Source organism: Scomber japonicus, chromosome 6, assembly GCF_027409825.1.
Source record: "Scomber japonicus isolate fScoJap1 chromosome 6, fScoJap1.pri, whole genome shotgun sequence".
Taxonomy (NCBI): domain Eukaryota; kingdom Metazoa; phylum Chordata; class Actinopteri; order Scombriformes; family Scombridae; genus Scomber; species Scomber japonicus.
The window spans coordinates 28,901,416-28,918,957 of record NC_070583.1 but is presented as its reverse complement, the minus strand read 5'-3'; the positions used below and the strand labels follow the sequence as shown (position 1 = coordinate 28,918,957).

At 39.8% G+C, this 17,542-nt stretch overlaps 1 protein-coding gene across 2 annotated transcripts; it reads left to right on the top strand.

Annotated features, from left to right (window-relative positions):
- Nucleotides 1–1,120: 1,120 nt before the first annotated feature.
- Nucleotides 1,121–16,303, top strand: si:ch211-235m3.5 (BICD family-like cargo adapter 1). Of its 2 annotated transcripts, none has more exons than XM_053320768.1 (10): nucleotides 1,121–1,410; nucleotides 2,938–3,153; nucleotides 8,665–8,784; nucleotides 9,366–9,512; nucleotides 10,381–10,563; nucleotides 12,268–12,432; nucleotides 13,164–13,241; nucleotides 13,702–13,814; nucleotides 14,088–14,208; nucleotides 15,295–16,303. In XM_053320768.1, exons 1-10 carry the CDS (start codon nucleotides 1,165–1,167, stop codon nucleotides 15,532–15,534), a joined length of 1,629 nt encoding a protein of 542 aa, XP_053176743.1. In that variant the 5' UTR covers nucleotides 1,121–1,164; the 3' UTR covers nucleotides 15,535–16,303. The 2 variants fall into 2 exon arrangements, with proteins under 2 accessions (XP_053176743.1, XP_053176742.1); XM_053320767.1 differs by having other exon boundaries at nucleotides 10,381–10,578.
- The last annotated feature ends 1,239 nt before the right edge of the window (nucleotides 16,304–17,542 follow it).

The window sequence follows — 17,542 nt, the reverse complement described above, 5'->3', positions numbered from 1 at the left end:
GATTTGTGACAACTAGTTTACATTTTGAAATTTACATCTATTTGCATATTCAGGATTTTTCAATGAGGTGGATGAAGTAGAGGTACTTTAAAGATGTCGAACTGAACATCTATAACACTTTATTCAAAGCAACTATTTTACATATCAGGTTCATTCAGATAGATATATGTATACATGTAGTTAGCTCTGTTGGACTGTAGCTCATATTGTATCAGTGAGGTATATTTTAAAGAACATACTGTATGTTTACTTATGTTTATTTATGAAACATAGAGGACAAAAGGCACACACAGCAGATCCTTAATAATAAACAACAACAACCCCAGTCATAAATTAAAGTGTGTGAGTGTACACATGCAATAAAAAAGAGGAGTGTTTTCCCATTCATTATCATACACAGGTAAAGAATCAATTTTCCAAGCACATAAAAATTGACTTCTTTTGGCAATTACTATTTCAAACACACTTATACTTACTTTGACCCATACTTTATGGGCTAAATTTAGGAGCTTATTACTCCAATGATGGCTATAAGAGGATCAGGTTCACAATGCTTCCCAGAAAGCCTGGGGGAAACAATGAAAGATGCTGTCCCTACATGTGTACAGTTGATTAGAGAGAATATGTTAAATAAAGAAAGAAAATAGGTTATTTGACTTTTCCTTTGAATAATAAAGTATGTAACATTTAAAAACTGTGTAAAGTAAAACATTTTTAGGTCTTTTTAATATATTAAAAAAACAATCTATACACAATTGAACATCTGTGAGGGCACATAAATGACATAATGTACATGTTACGTGTTTTTATGGTCCTATCAGTGTAATTTTCCATTATGAAGCAGAGATACTGGGTCTGACATCAGGACAGGTGTGTCAGGATTGTTGTCAGCAGGCTGGTAACAGTTGCTCAGGTGACTGGTGAAGCCAACTCCCCCTGCCTGCAGACAAACACAGAGTCCAGCCTACTTTCACTGTGGAGCTCAAACCTTCAGCTTCATTCACACTGACAGCAGCAACAGCAGCCGCAGCAGGTGTAATGGATTCACATCATACTAACACACGTGCGGGATTATTTCAGCGTGCTCGTGCGTATTTTCTTTAAAACAAAAAAAAAGACAAACATTTATTTTATTTTACACAGAAAAAAAGAGTCTGAATAGTTATGAATCGATTTGATGAATGGGGGTTCAAGCCCAAGCAAATGGACCTGGAGGGGGATTTCTACATCGACTACGGAGCGGAGGAAATAACAGATTATCAAGACCCCAATGAACTTCTGGCTGCTTTGAAACAAAAGGAGGAAGAAGTTATTTTGGCAGCCCAGCTGGGAAACGCATTGCTCCTGGAAAACAGTCAGTTGAAAGATCAGAGCGACAAACTTCATGAACAGTACGCAGACAAGCTGGAGGTAAGAACAATCTGTGTTTCTCTCTGCAGGGAAAGCGCTACTATAGTTTATAATGAAAGGTGTGTGGCTCAAATTTATAGTTTCCTTTTTATTTCCTCTACGTATTTGCTGTTGTTTGAAGTCGCCTAGGTGGTTGATGAATATGAGAAAGGACACAAAAACGTCGATGATAATAATAATGAGGTATCGGACTGTAGAGCAACTTTGGGGACACTACATAGCCTCAATATGTCTGGTTTATATTCATATTATACAAAATATACTCCACATACTGTATATCATATGGAGTGAATGCCACTATGTAATATCTCTTACATAATGTATGACAACATGTGCTGAGCCTAGTTGATAATCTGATAAACACAATCAGTTACAAGATTGTGTATTGTTCTATGTACTAATGGAGATTCAAAATATACTATTTTGATTTTTAAAAAAGAACACAATGTAAGACTTTTTGGAAAAATAATGTGAAAGTAAAAGAAAACTCACCCACACTGCCAGGAACAATTTACTGTAAGTAATTGTACTGAAAGTTATAGCCATACTTTATGCAAATATTCAATTGTATGATCTGCAGTAGGCTATTATGTATGATTGATCTCCAAATTAATTGCAATGCATGTTAGTGTATTAGATCTGCACAGGAAATGCATTATATTCCAGTTGTACATGAATGGCTGCATACCAAAGTCACTCTCAAGTAAACTATCTAAACTATCTTGCAGCTCAAACTCTTTCATTACTGTCCTGTCCTCAGTGTGATTAGGCTTTAAGCTTTTTTTGAAATACACCTCTTTCTGAAAAGGCACATCTATACTGAAATGTCTCTCTTAACAATTGGTTATCATCATGAATAATTAAAATGTTTAACTGAACACCAGATAAATTCAACCTATCAGGAGTAAAGCCAGAGACTGCAGGTGAACTTGAGTCATCTGCAAACTTTTATGAGTGTTCCTATATTTAGTTCAGTGGTGAAGGTGTTGCTCACTGCACCGCATCATACAGCTGAGTGTTTATGACAGATGACATGACATCCTCAAGCTGACGTCTTCTTCAGGAGCACAGTGCTTAATCTTATCAGATGTGACGACTTAAATCGCAATCTGGTAAAACTGGGTTTATTGGTTATGTAATAAAATATTCTACAAAGTGATATAAAGATGTATATCTGTCAAGAATGAATAATACATGAAAAGTGATTTGACTTCTCTGTAGTTAGACATGAATTAAATGCTGTTAATTCTTGGTCATACTATTTTCATTCATTCAGATTCAAGCAGCCTCACATTACCCATGATCCTTTGCAGAACTGAATGAGTCCTGCTGCTGCTTTTTGTGACTCAAATTCCTTTGAAAACAATACGTTATTGTTATAACATCCGGCTGCAACAAGCATCACATTTCCAGAGTAACACATACTTTAAACAGATTGAATCAACTTTAACTGTGATTTGACATATTTGGCTTTATGATCTGTGTTCTGTTGTCATCTGGTTAATGTTTTTCACCCCCCCTGTGTAGGAGTTGGAGCAGGGCAGGCATGAGCTACGGCTCAAGCTGGAGGGCTGTCAGTCCCAGTGGGAGAGCCAGGTGGGGGACCTGGAGAGGGATGTGAGGGAGCTGAGCACCCAGGTGGAGCTTCTCACTCAGGCCCTCAGCGAGGCGGAGAGGGACAAGAGTCGAGCTCAGCTGGAGCACAGCGAGCACACTCAGCGGATCCGGGAACAGCTCAACACGGTGAGTCTCACACGTGGGTAGCGGGCGATTTGTGGGGTGGTTGCAAATTTAATGTGATTCTGTCTGCATCCAAACATCTGAAGGTGATCTACACCCGTGAATAGGTAACTGACTCGCAGTGAAACAAACACCTGAGCTGCTGATCCAAAACTGCAGGCTTGGATCAGTCTAGATAAGAAGGGCTGTCATCCAATCCACACACTGAAACTCTGTGTTCTTTGTAAACACTCAGGTATCAGTCTGACTCAGTCTAGAGAACAACGCCAGACTCTTAGGCTGTTTATATGCTCAGAGCAAAGCCACGGCAAAAAGCTCAATGTACAAATACAAGTAACAAAAACAGAGCTTTCATCTGAGCAGCGGAAACAGACAAAGTAGCTATGAAAAAAAAATCTGAATTGTTGGCTTCAGGCAAATGATCCGTGCCAGAGTGGAGCAGGATGGAAACAATATGTAAACAAGAAGGGAGGGAAAGTTAATGCCGTGGCCTGATTTTGGATCTAGGTCAGAGTGAGAAGAACATAGAATAAGTTCAGGATGCTGGTTTTACTACACGTCAGCATATCTATTTAAACCAGATCCAGATTATTAAGTAACTAAGTGCTGCTTGGATGACAGTATGACATAATGGGTATAATCAGTGGAAATGTACAGCTGACTCCTCATATATGTGTTCTAGTCAGATATTTATGATGTACACTGTTTGATATGCAGACAACGGCGTACAGTTATATCCAAAATTGAATCTGGGCAAAATTTTATGGCCTCTTATCAGAAAACATGAAAGGAGCTGATTAGATCACACAGCTGGACAACCTTGAGTCGCCCACAAGGACTTTTCCAGCCTGACAGAGAGAGGGATTGTTTGTCTGAACACTACACTTGTTGCATTCCTCACAAGCGTCCCCCCTCCACCCTTCACGCTGCAGTTACTCATGATGTCCCAAGCTTTCAAAATGAACGGCAAACCTGAGCCTTGCAAAGTTAAAAATGAACAGCTTTGTACACCCTCCCATGAGTCAAGGTTCACCGAATTAAGAACTTTGAACGTCTTTCTACCTCTTGAGGGCAGACTGAGGGGAGTTTTCTGCGACAAACAGGCTCCCAGAGAAGTTCAGGAAAAAGTCAATTTAGATAAAAAGGTGCTATCTCTGTTTGGGGCTGTTCAAGGAGAAGGAAGTGGAGAGAGCATGTTTTATTTGGCGGGCAGGCATCAGACATGTTTCACTCCAGGGTGGACTCTGAGTGGTTGTAAAAATCAGAGGAAAAGAAACGAAGAAGTAGAACGTTTGAGTTTGAGTCTGAAGAAGCTCCATGACTGACATCTCTTTACCAGACGTGGTGAAGGCTACTGCTGCTTTTGTGGGGTGTGTGTCACTGCCTGGTGTGGTGAGTTGTGTCTCTATATTTCTCTGATTGTGTGTGTATTCGTACAGTACTGAAAGAGGAGATTTTTATTCTGTGTTTCCTGATCAGGCTTCAGTAGTTTTTCAGGCTAAGATTGAAGATTGAAGAATGAATTTGTGTTGTTTGTTAGAGTTTCAGTCGAATGATGAAGAAATATTTAAATATCTTACATTTTAGATCCTTTCTGTGTACACTAAGTGCTGTTTTGGAGGTTGAGTTTGACTGTAAAGAAGTTCTAACAGGTTTCAAATAGCTTGAAAAACTCTAATATCCTAATTGTGAAAGTGTAACCTGAGAAAACCCGAGATAAAGAGTTTATCATTTCCCTGCAACATAGCAAATCAAACCAGACCTCTCTGATGTGAATGGAAAGATCCACTGCATCCTGGTACAGAGGAGGAAGCGGCTGCGTAAAAACAGTGTTGACTTGTGCCAGATCGTCACATGGTTCAACTATTCAAACAGCAGCTGAAGTACAGGAAAGTAGGTGTCAACATAGCAGGGCGTGTCAAGTGATGTCAGTGTGTTTTTCTTATGATTACTTTACAAATGTGAGAACACTTGAGTTAGGCATTAACCATTTGATCATGAGTTTGATACTGTCAATTAATTACTTGACTTGAGTTTAATGAGGGAAGTTCCTGGCATCCTCTAAATGTTTAACTTGGGCTGACTTTAAAAATCCCAGGAGTCAAAAGATTACGATATGATTTCCACTGAAGGAAAGAAAAGTGAGAATAACACATTTTGTTGGTTTTTAGTTTCACTCTTGTGCAATAAAGCTGGAAATTTGGATATAAACACATAGTGGAAAAGAAATGCCAGACTGGAACAGGGAGTATGATTACAGGCCGATAAGCTGGAGATGTTGATAATATTTGGTTAACACCTTACAAAAAGTAAATTCAGTACATTTGGTTTGGACCTGTGTCAAGTTAAATGAAGTATAAACTGATAGCTGAGTATTTCTGACCATGATCCGTGTTTACATCAGTCACGATAAGCTGGGCCACAGTCGATATTGAATCAGAGTTATCGCACTTCTCCACTAAAGGAACATTTGTGGTTAAACTTTGCAAAGTAAATAGCAGACGCCTAGTTGCCAGTTGATTAGATACAGTGAGCATGGTTGAAAGGTTTCATTGTTCATTTTTTAATAAACTGTTCAGAGAGGTGTTGATTCACCTTTTATTTCTATTTAGGACTCTTTTTTTTCAAATGTATGTAAATTTTCATACTGTTCAGGCAGGACATGATGGAGCCTATTGGTTTGTTGAGCAGTATAGCATGAATCAATACTTGCAGACACATTTCATACAGGAATAACAAATACAGTAAGAGTCCTTTAGTTACATAAGTTACATAATGATTAAACAAAATGTAAACAGAGCTGCAATAATCAGTAGATCATATCTGTTACTACTTTAATAATCGATTTGTCATTGTCATTTTGGTTGACTGTTCCTCAGACAAAATAACCTTTGGTGTTTTTCACTATTTACTGATATTTTATAGACCAAATGATTCATTGAAAAATTGGGAAAATAATCATCAGATTCATTGATAATTACAGTAATCATTAGTTACAGCCCTAAAATTAAGTACTTTTGTCAGCACCAACATGCCTCAAGTAAGTAATTAGACATGAACAGCCTGCCAAAACTCTCTGTTGGAGAGTTTAGCACACATCAAAAGTAAAAGGAGCCATTCCCTTTTAATGGTCTCTAATATTGTGTAAGTTATTTATAACAATAAAATGTAGATAAAATATTTGGTGATTTGGTCTTCTCTGTGTCTGGTTAACAGCTGAAAAAGACATTAACTCTTCAACTCCTGCTTTCCACCCAGTATGGAACGATCACTTTCCCCGGCCGTGGATCACAGGTTGTTACTGTTTGACTGTGACAAATCCGTCACTGTGAATTTCCGTTATTGTAAAAGGAGACGCCTGCATTGAAGCAGACCCCCCCGTGACCTCTGCTCCCTCTGCTAGCGTCACAGACAAAGGGGGAAAGACATATACATTGCAGTGAGATGTAAATCTTTCATTTGCTCCTTTGATGTTGCCCCTCATACCCAAACATCCCATCATCCCGAGGGAAAGCCATCTTTTCTGTACGCTCCCTGAGGGCCTCGGCTATAGCTTGGGTAGTCAGCTGCTGGATGCCTCCGCGTGTGGACTTGGGGACGGCCTGAGGCTTGGGGGGGGGTGGGGATATGCGAGGGGATATCATCTCAGGCTTTGTGTCTCTACCAAATGGAGCGTCCTCTTTCCATTCCAGTTTCTGGTGGTTCTCAGTGGGTTGCCAGCTCTATTGTGGAAGGGGGCCCGTGTTGATGAGACTCCTGGATACAAGCTTCTCCTCCTCCTTGTGTGTCTGCATGCTATGTTTTGTTTTTGTCCATCAGTGCCTGCTTTACTCTCGTCACAGACACACAGACACACAGACACACAGACACACACACACACACACACACACACACACACACACACACACACTTCCCAGTAATATTAGCCCTCACGCCTGCCTCACTTCCTCTGTACAAACACATACACACAAGCTGGCCTCTCCGCTTTACCCTCCAGATTTCCAAGTTTTTACCCTCTGACACATTGTTGCCTAATGTGGCATGATGATGTCACAGACAAGACCAAGATGCCCTCTGCTCCATCTGCCGCAGGGGCAGGCCTTTCATCTTGTATTATGTGGCTGTGATGGGACCTGACAGGGGCCCGCCGAAATGCTGAGTAAGGGGAACTAAGGGTCCCAGACCAGAAGGGGAGGGGAGAAGGGGATTGGGAGGGCAGCGGGTTGGTGCGTTCATTGGGGCTTCAGAACTGGCACAGCAATATCCCAAAGATCCCTGAATTGAATTGCAATATTATGTTGCATTTGAGAAAGCCTGTAAAAATGATTGAGAAAAAAAATCATCATAGGACATGCGGTTTGTCAGTTTTTTCCTGTTGTTTTGCTGGCCCAGTGTTCAAAGGAGCCATGTTGCTTTTTGTTCAGTCAGTACTTCCCAGCGTCTTTGGCTTGTGACCCCTTAAAGGTGCCTTGTGGTGTTTTTTTGTAAACAAAATTAAAAGGATATGGTTGGCAATTTTCTATATTTATCTTATTGTCAACAAATCTCATGTGGAGAGCCAAACCAATAATAAATTGAACCCACTTACAAGTATTGTGTATGTATCCAAAGTCTGATATATGGTATTCCTATGCCAAAAACTACAAAAAATATGTTGATAAGCAGTGACCAGGTTTTTAGTCTCTGGAGAGTAGTTCTGTCTATGGCAGACACCACTCCACATGGTTCTGCTTTACTAACTTGTTTTGCTGCACATCAGGACATCTTGACTTTGTGCTATATTTCATTGGTCCACTCCACAGTACTAGTAGTGGTCCAAAATGACCCAGGGTACCTCTAAACATGTTCAACAAAAAAGATTAATCTGAAGGATTTTTAGAAAAGATGTAAAAATAGTCAGTATTCCTAAAGGAAAAAAAGGGGAAAAATAGAAATTTTGTGTAGAATATATTCCTTTAATCATCTTGTTACTTGGGGCCCCATCAGAAATCCTGACCTCCAGTTTGGGAGTTATAAAAACACACTGTAGCCACTCACAGCAAAGAAAAACCTATCTGAACCTTCTGCTGCAGGGCCAACAGCAAAACAATACCAAACCCAATTTTAGACACCTAATCCCACCTTTCAGCCAGGTATGATATTGGGTTTCTTCTCATCTGTGTCTACTTTACCGGACTTTATCCACACAGAGCAATCTCCTGCTACATATCAAGTTATTTTTAGATTCAGATTTAGATTGTGGTTTCAGTGCTCTTAAACCTCATGCCTCGAGCAATCTTTGTTTTTGAGTTTCGGGTTGACAAGTATGCACGTTTGATTCCACCTGTTGTAGTCGTGGTTCGATTTCTGGCTGTGTGTATATTTTTCTTTTCTCATATCTGTCTGTGACCCCTCCTCCTTTTCCTCCCTTAATGTCTGAAAGTAAACAAGGTGCATAATGAAGGCTACCCTGCCAATTTTACTCATTCAACATTACTCTCATGTGTCCGTGTGTGTGTGTGTCTGCTGTTGTAGGCAATGGAGGTGGAGAGGGCCATGTCCACCGAGCTGCAGACTCTGAAACAGGAGCTCCAACAAAAAGGAAGCCACAACCGACCGCAGGACGAGGAGCTGATCAGTGCCATGAGGGAGCAGGTAAAAAAAATGAACATACGCAACATATGTACCACAAAATCTGATGGTTTAATAAAGTGTTTATGGTCTGGAGAGCACCATGTACTCACACGGACCAGATGACCAGAACAAGCTGCTCTCATATTATATTTTCTGTAAAACGTGTTGATTGTGTTGCCAGTGACTCTTTCGTCGTTTTGTATTTCATCATTTACAGACAAACACATTTTTTAAAATTAACTTTACTAATACATAAAGAATATAATGCCACTCGAGACGAAATCTTACAATAAGTCCTGGAAGAACAAGTAGCATTCTCTGATACTTCTGATTACTCTTATCTCCAAAAAGGAGAAGCAAAAGAACATTCTCATATTTAAATAAAGAAAAGTTTCTTTTTACACTTTCAACAGTATCTAATTCAGGGAGAATAAAGTCAGAGAAAAACACCTCTCCTAACACTCACAGATATCCACGCTGGTGATAGATGGCGTGTTATGCAAAAGAACATGTGGATTTGGAAATAGATAAGTCAGTGGGAGTTTAGCTTTTTCAGTAAAACAAGATTACTAATCTATGTTTGTGTGTGTTTGTTTATTCAGGTGTTGCGTCTCACCCAGAAGGAACAGGTGCTGGAGGAGCGTTTGGAAAGCGTGTGTCAGGAGAATGCTGAGCTGAGGACGAGCTTGGCCTCTTTACACACACGTCTGGCCCTACATGACCAACTCAACCAGCAACACAGCCAGCAGGTACACACACACACACACACACACACACACACACACATACACATAGATCATGGTCACTTTTGAGGACATTACATAGACTTACATTCATTTCCTGGAGACTTTCCCTAAGCCTAACCGTATCCACTGACCCAAAAATAAGCTTTTTCCCAATTGGGGACACAGCTTTTGTCTACCATTGGACAAGCCGTCCCCAATTAACTGGTCCTAAGTCTGAAATTTGTCCCCAAAAATAGCCTAGGACAGACCACAGACAAACACATACACAGAGTATATACTTGTTTTGAAGCAAACAAATGAACACACTGTACATTCACACAAAAACATGAGCATCACTCTTTCTTCAAAGTAAATACACACTGATTAGTGTTCATTGTAGCAGCAGGCAACACAAAAACAGCACAGTGTGGTTGGAGTATGAATGAACGAGCCTCAATAACAAAAGGGATTTTCTGCTCCCTGCCCGGCTGACTGGGTTTCGGCGGGATTGTGGAAAGCATTGCTAAACAATCACTTCATCCCCGTCATTGTAACTTTCACCCGCAATTCTGGATTCCGCTCGTGTTCGTTTGGTTTCATGTTGTGCTGGAGGCTGGAATCTGGCACGTCAGGATTTCTTTCATGCTGAACGCTAAGAGTGTTTAAAACAAGTGTCTCCTGACAGCTTGTTAAAAAATACCCATGGCCTTGGGTGAAAGCACACATCACAACAATCTCTGTGTTGGTTATCAATATAATTTATTAGGATAGATGACATCTTCTCTTAATCCCGTTCAGTTGTTAAACCACAGCCTTGTGTTTGTGTCTATGTTAGTCTGAGTGTGTTAATACGTGTTTGTGTGTGTGTGCTTGTTCTTCCTCGTGTCTTCAGCTATCGGAGGCGTGGCAGGAGGTGGAAGCGGCACGGGGTCGATCACAGCAGCTGCAAGCCCAGGTGGAAGAGCTTCAGGAGGAGCTGTCCCTGCAGGAAGCCAGGAGTCACGGAGATGCCTCCCTGCTGTCCGAGCTGGAGAGCAGCCTGGACACGGCAGGACTGGGAGTCAGCAAAGAAGAGGTACCAAAGCAGCAGGTAGATAGCGAACCATTTAACACAGTCAGACCACCATTTGTTAAACCATTAATGCCACAACAGGAAGTAGATTTGGCTGAAACCTTGTCAGTGAGATTAGAGTGATTGACATTTTCCCGTGTTGGATTTGGGGAAATGAAAGGATGCATAACATAGTGAAATATTGATCTAATCAGATGCATGACTCTAAAAAATCTGTATAAATACCAGACAGAAAAATGAAATGGGCAAAGGAAAGACTGGATAGGGAAAAAAAGAAAAGAAAGGGAGAAATGTGTTTCGTATGCTTGAAAATTCACACTATCTTTGTAACTTTCAGACATCAAAATGCATTAAAATGTTCAAAGTGATACAGGAATTCTGAGTAACAGGATGAGTAATTAGGGAATTCAGACAAAAGAGAGATAATAGAGGATATACAGTATATATCCTCTGTCACCATATACAGATAAAAGTATATATATTACCCACTCCAAGCAGTGGGTGACAGTGCATGAAAAACATTTCAAATTATTTCATTGGGTTATTGTATAAAACGGAAGTAAGTTCATTTACCTAGGAAATACTAAGATTATTGGAACAATACAATGAACATAACAGGGCATGGTTATGAGGCGGTGAGGCTGTAAATCCAGCCAAGGACTCTTACTCAAACAAACACTGGAGGTCTTTTGTGACTTTATCTCCATGCTGTGGTTGGCAAGTGCTAATTTCAGAGTTTTCTATTCTAGTCTGGACCACAATGATTCATGTGTGTTTAAAAGGGGAAATTTAGGTTCCAGTGCTGACTGGAAACAAAAGTATTAAACAAAGTCTTCCTTAAAAGATGTATGAGATCTCACAATTATGGCACCATCAAGATACATGATTTATAAATTTAGAGAAACATGTATAAAATGTTACAGTGAAGCACAGTAGCTGTTTCTGCAGAGAGCAACAAGATGAAAGGACATTTTGTTCAAGTTCTCTGTGACAGTGTGACTTGCGTTTGAGGCAAGGACACTGTGCAATGAGAAGCTGCAAAGTTCCTGATTTTCAAAGCGAAGACACCACAAAGGAACATTTAGATAAGCAGTGCTGCAGCAGAAAACAGAGAACAGAAAAATCCTGTAATTCTCACTCTCTGGGTATCTACTGTTATTGTTTTGTTCCAGCAGGAAAATGTGATGTTTAACTGCACCCGTGAGTCATTTGTGACATTTCCTGTTTGTCATAACCACATTGTAGTAGAGTTTCCTTGATGTGGACCTTTCGGCGCATGTGTACATCTCTGTCTGTAACCTTATCAAATAATATAATACAATTATCTCTTCTACCATATTTGAATAAAGCTGTTATCATCAGATCGGTATCATCATGTTATAAAATTGACTCAAGGAAGTTACACAGAGTAATGAGGTAATGCTTGCACCTCCCATTGTGTAAATATACGGTATGTTGCTCATTATGTGAGGTGTGTGGAGGGAAAATAAGGTGTCTTGAAAGGAAAAGGTAAAAAGATAGACCTTGTTTCTTTGCAGGGGTGGCTTACTTTTTATTAAAACTTCTGAAACATTAGCTCTTTCATTGTAGGCCAAATGTACATTAACAGCCTCCAAGGTGTACCAGCTTTGTCATGAAAATAACTCGCCAAGTAACTTGACAAGTCTCACATTGCAATAAACATGCCCTCTCTGCTGTTCATCTTAGATAACGCAAGAAATGGGGTCCATCCTTCGGTTACTGCTACCACTGACCCAGGAGATGAACAGTGCTGGAAGATCAGAGGACACAGATCATCAGGACGACCTGCAGGCCATGTTGCATCGACTGAAGGGAGTGGCTCAAACTCTAGCACAGACATCCAGCCCTCAGGTGAGCAGCAGACACATAAAATGAACAAATGGGACAGAACAGGATATGCTAACAAAAGGCTGACCTTGTTTCCTCATAACAAACGAGGACTGAATGAATGAATTAACAATATGTCAGGAAGATAAATAAAGCCTAGAAACACTGGTGTATATCAACTGTGTAGTCTGACATTTTTATACACATTTTGCGGAAAAGTTGACAAAAGTTAAAATTGATTTAAAATGTTTTCATATAATAATATTATTCTTGTTGATAGACAGCCGTGCACCCCGAAAATGTAGGTTTCATCAACCAGAAAAAAGAGCAGCTGTACTCAAAGTCAGTGATCCATAAAGTAGCATCCTCACATACCATATTTGTTCACAGTCAGCCTATCTGCCCTCTAGTGGCTCCTAGTAGGTACAACACTGTCCTCAAACAACACACTGAACTAAACTGTGGAACTGTGTGTGGTTGTCAATGAATCTTTACAATTGTTAGTCTGTATGCTTTGGTAGGCTTTCATTTGCTGTGAGTGAGCATATACAATTGTCCAGTTGTGGCTCACGGTGTTTGTAGGCCATTCAGACGAGTAACGTGCATTTAACACTGTAACTAAATATTCCCGACCTGCCACTTCCTCCCTCCGAGCACCATGCATGTGGGCCAACACAACAGAATCTCTTTTTGGTGTAAACCTTTGTGAAATGCACGGCCGACACCTGATCTCTTTGTTAATGTGTGTGTCCCAGGAGCTGAATCCAGCTTTTGTCGACAGGACCGGTGATCAGTGTGGGAATCCGAGTGCAGCACAGGAGCTGAGAGATCAGGTAACCTAGTGATGAACGGATATGTCTGTCGGGTAGGGGGGTGCCGTTGGCGAGCCATTATGAGAGGATTTGGCTTTGCCGGTACTGACCTTACTGCTGTTACTGTAGTCTATCTTAGTGTCATCCTTTTGAGGGTATTTTTATCTGGAAATACACTTCCAGGAACAGGTGGTTTTTTAGAAGGTTGGGTTTGATTCTCTTCACAGAAGTAGGAAATAATGAACTCTATGACATAAAAAAGTTTTCTTTTAGCTCAACTCTGGGCTTTGGCACAACACCCAAATTAGCTTATTCGCATTCACAAATTACACTGAAATGTCTTTTTCTTAAATCACATTTTTAATTCTTGTGTTAAATATGCAGTAAGTTGCTGACTTAGGTGCAACACCAATGTCTCTACAGTGTTTTAAGCAGATAAATGAGCTGTGGTGTAAACGCAGTTGATGTTTTCCTCCTCCAGAACATCCAGCTGCAGCAGGAGAACGCTGAAATGAGGCAGAAGCTGCAGAGTTTACAGGAACAGGCTGAAGTCGCCCAACAGGCCATCAGAGACCGAGATGAAGCCATAGCCAAGTAAGTCGTCCTTCTTGATCAATAATCTCAATGCAGTATCAGTATGTTCAGATGTTACAATAATTGACGGTTATCTAGAGTAACTCTGCAAAAGTTGGGTTGAACATTCAGAAAAAATTAATCTATTACTGTCAGATAAACAACACAAGAAAAATTAAGTATTGCTCTTGATGTATAGCATTGATGTAACCATGGCAATAAGTTTTTACCTGTGACGACGTCTTGAGTGTTTAAATGTGACATTTCTGAATGAGTTTCATCATTTCTTGTTAGGAAAAACCTGATGGAGGTTGAGTTGGTCCGAAGTAAAAATGACATGATGTCATTGAACAACCAATTATTAGAAGCCATCCAACGTAAACTGGAGCTGTCACAGGAACTGGAGGCCTGGCAGGTGCGGTCTCTTTACCTCCTGTAAATCTTTTTTGTCTGTCCTTTCCAGTCTACTCTGTCTTCTAAACCATGTAGTCATCACGTCTTTAAATCTGTCTCCTGCTTGATAAAAATCCTCAATCCATACATTCATCTGCACCATCATTGATGAAAAATCTCTTTTTGAGGCACACTATCACCAGTTTTAGTCATAATTTGACAAGACAGAAGAAGGATGTGTCTCAGTATGGTGTCCTTGGTGGGAGGTCATGGACAGACGCAGCCATAGCTCTCTCAGCCCTGTCAGTTTAGAGGAATATGAACGGCAGGTGTCCCTGTCTGTGAGCCCTTCTGCTGCTAATGAGTCATTATGCCAAGCCGAGCCATCTGCCAGAGGGTCTGATCTCTGGTGCTTTGATGAAGATAATGCAGTTAATATTTAGACCAAAACACTGATTAATGCTCTGGAAATATTATGTTTGTTAGCTGAAAGCAAAAATATTCTTTCTCCATCCTGAAAGGCTACAATTTGCTTTGAAAGAGTTTGAAGGCTATAATCATTTTAAAATATTCTTTTATATTCTACAAGCTAAATACAGATGAAATAGACTGAGTAGGACTGCACAGACCATGGAGGCAGTTTAATTAAGCACTTATAATGGACAGAAGACACTGTTCCTAAGATTAATTTTGTTGATTGACACTTTTTTCAAAAAATAAAAAATGACAAAACGGCAGCAAAACTGTTGGATTATAAGAATGGTCTTTATTAACGATTTCATTATGAACCAAGAAATACAGGAAAAACTCCACTGATTTAGTACTGCGCTCTAACATTATTGGGCGCATTATGGACAGTTAAACCAGAGATATTGTCATTTTTATTCCATGCTTTGTTTGTCCTCATCAAAGCCATTTTCAAGCTTGTAGTGTTCAGATTTAGCTCTAAGTGCAGCTTTTATGTGACGGTTGCCTATTTACACTATTTACAGAGCAACATTAGCACCTGATGAATGTAAGACCAATATTGACTCTGCTTTTAGCACCATACTGAGCCTCTGTTCATTAACTTCCTGCTCATTGTCTGTTCCTCCTCACTTTTCCTCAGGACGACATCCAAATAATCATCAACCAGCAGCTCAGGACCCAGCAGCAGTCGGAGCAGACTCAGAAGAAGCCCACCTCCAATGGCATGTCCTTCTTCCGTAGGCCCAGTAAGGCGACTTCCACCTGGACACACCAGCCGTCATCCTCTTCCACCTGGAGTTCAGATGTTAATCAGGACAAAGCCCAGTCCCCCTGGAGGGACTGGTTAAGACGGGGAAAAGGGGCGCAGTATGGCAAGTAATGACACAGGACGCGAGAAGATGTAGAACAAGGAGAAAAGGAGGAAGGAAGTCACAAGTGGAGCTTCTTGCTTCATCATGTATGGCGAAAAGGAGCCATAAAGACACTTGGAATTCAGTGATGAACAACAGAGCCACTTCGGACAAAGACTTGCCAGACAGGCACTTACATAAATACATTTCATTGAGAGGCTGAGCCTTCTTAAAAATCTAAACTGTGACAGCTTGGAACACTAGCATTTCTTTTTGCATTTTCAGTATACAGTGACAGGAAGTTTGCGTGAGACTGTAAATATTGTGCCTTATATTGTAATATTCGTAATATTGTGAATGTGTTTATGTTTGAGACTTTATACGGAGTATATGATAAGTGTAGATCAATGGAGAGTATTTGTCCAGATAATTTAACTACACAGATTAAAGAAGAAAGAGATCAAACAGTTCATTTGTAATTATACTGTCTTTACATACCAAGTTGGATATGAGAAGTTACATTTTTTACTGTCTGTTTCAGATGCTAAATATGTAAGAAGAAAAAAACATTGATTGTTTAAAAAACACTGCAGACATACACTGCAGAAGCTGTTATTTTTATAATTTCTTTTTTATTTGGTTTTTTAGTAAAAACCAAATGTTCTCTGAATGATCACTTGGAGTGAGTGTGTACAGCGAGGCTATGATCTGTAAATCAGTGTTCAGTATTGAAGCTGCTTAGTTTAAACAGTGTTTACTAAGCTGTCTGACTGACTACATCTGGAATGATTGCTGGATAATTTCATAAAATATTAAAAAATCTTTCGTTTCTACATGTCTGGTCAAAATGATAATATAAGCAACTGGAAAAGAGAGTTGGTTATTGTTTTTCATTAGACAACACATGAAAGTATACACTGGTGGTGAAAGCTTCGGTGTTAACAGCATATTTGAACCGGATACTGTAAGCGCTCGACTGGTAACAAGGAACATCAATAAAGTAAGCCCTCTGGGTGATTTTGGTCCAGAAAAGGAAAGGTTTGTGTTTCTTTTCACTTATGTGTCCTATTAAGACATTTTGACCAGCATAACAGAAAATGTCTTCAATATAGCAATTAAATAGGATTTGAACCTGTACAATCTGAGATGCAGCACTGATCTGAGGATAAATGTATACAGAGGTTTGTTGGAAGTAGTCAGTACACATATTAAAGATTCAGTGATTGTAAAAAACCTTTAGAACATATCCAAGCTTACTTTTTGTGTTGCAGCCATTTAACACTGACTTTAACCACAACATACACACATCTAGTGTTGAATTTTAAAACTTTTGGCAGAATTGATGAAATCTCATTTAATTTATGAGGTTAAAGTAAACTTTCTACTGCCTTGTAGCACTGAATGGCCAGAACTTATCTGCAGGGAGTTGATGACGAATAGCAGTAACACAGAGATTACCTCACAATGTGCTGAAATTTCTGGTTTACAAGGTTAATCTCCACTGTTTGAACTGTCAGTTTACTGTTTTGCAGGAAAAAGGCTTAAATGAATTCCTGTAACACTGCGCATTTCAAGGCAATCCTCACAATGATTTTTACTCCCTTGCAAACATTCACAGATTATCTTATCACTCTGTTTGGTTCTGGAATGTATTGAGTAAATTTATTCATTACTTGTGAAAAAAGTATTATTGTGAAACGCTGGTACTTACTGGCAGTAGGATAAATACTGTAAAAGAAAATATTTGGAAAGAGCGTTTGGTAGCAAACACAGAGTATATGAGCTATAACATCTCACCTGTTGTACTAGCTACACCTACAGAATGCATATTACAAGAAATGTATTTTTAATTTCATAAACACTCTGATAAAGAGCAATGGAGGGGGCCTCAGGTGATCAGGACCATAGACTGTATCAGGACAGACCCAGTCAGAGCTGCAGTCTGCTGCTTCCCTCTGCTGGTGGTCAGAAGACATTACAAGCTTGAAATCACAGTTCAGTCAGATATTACACAATAACTCACACCATGTTTCACAT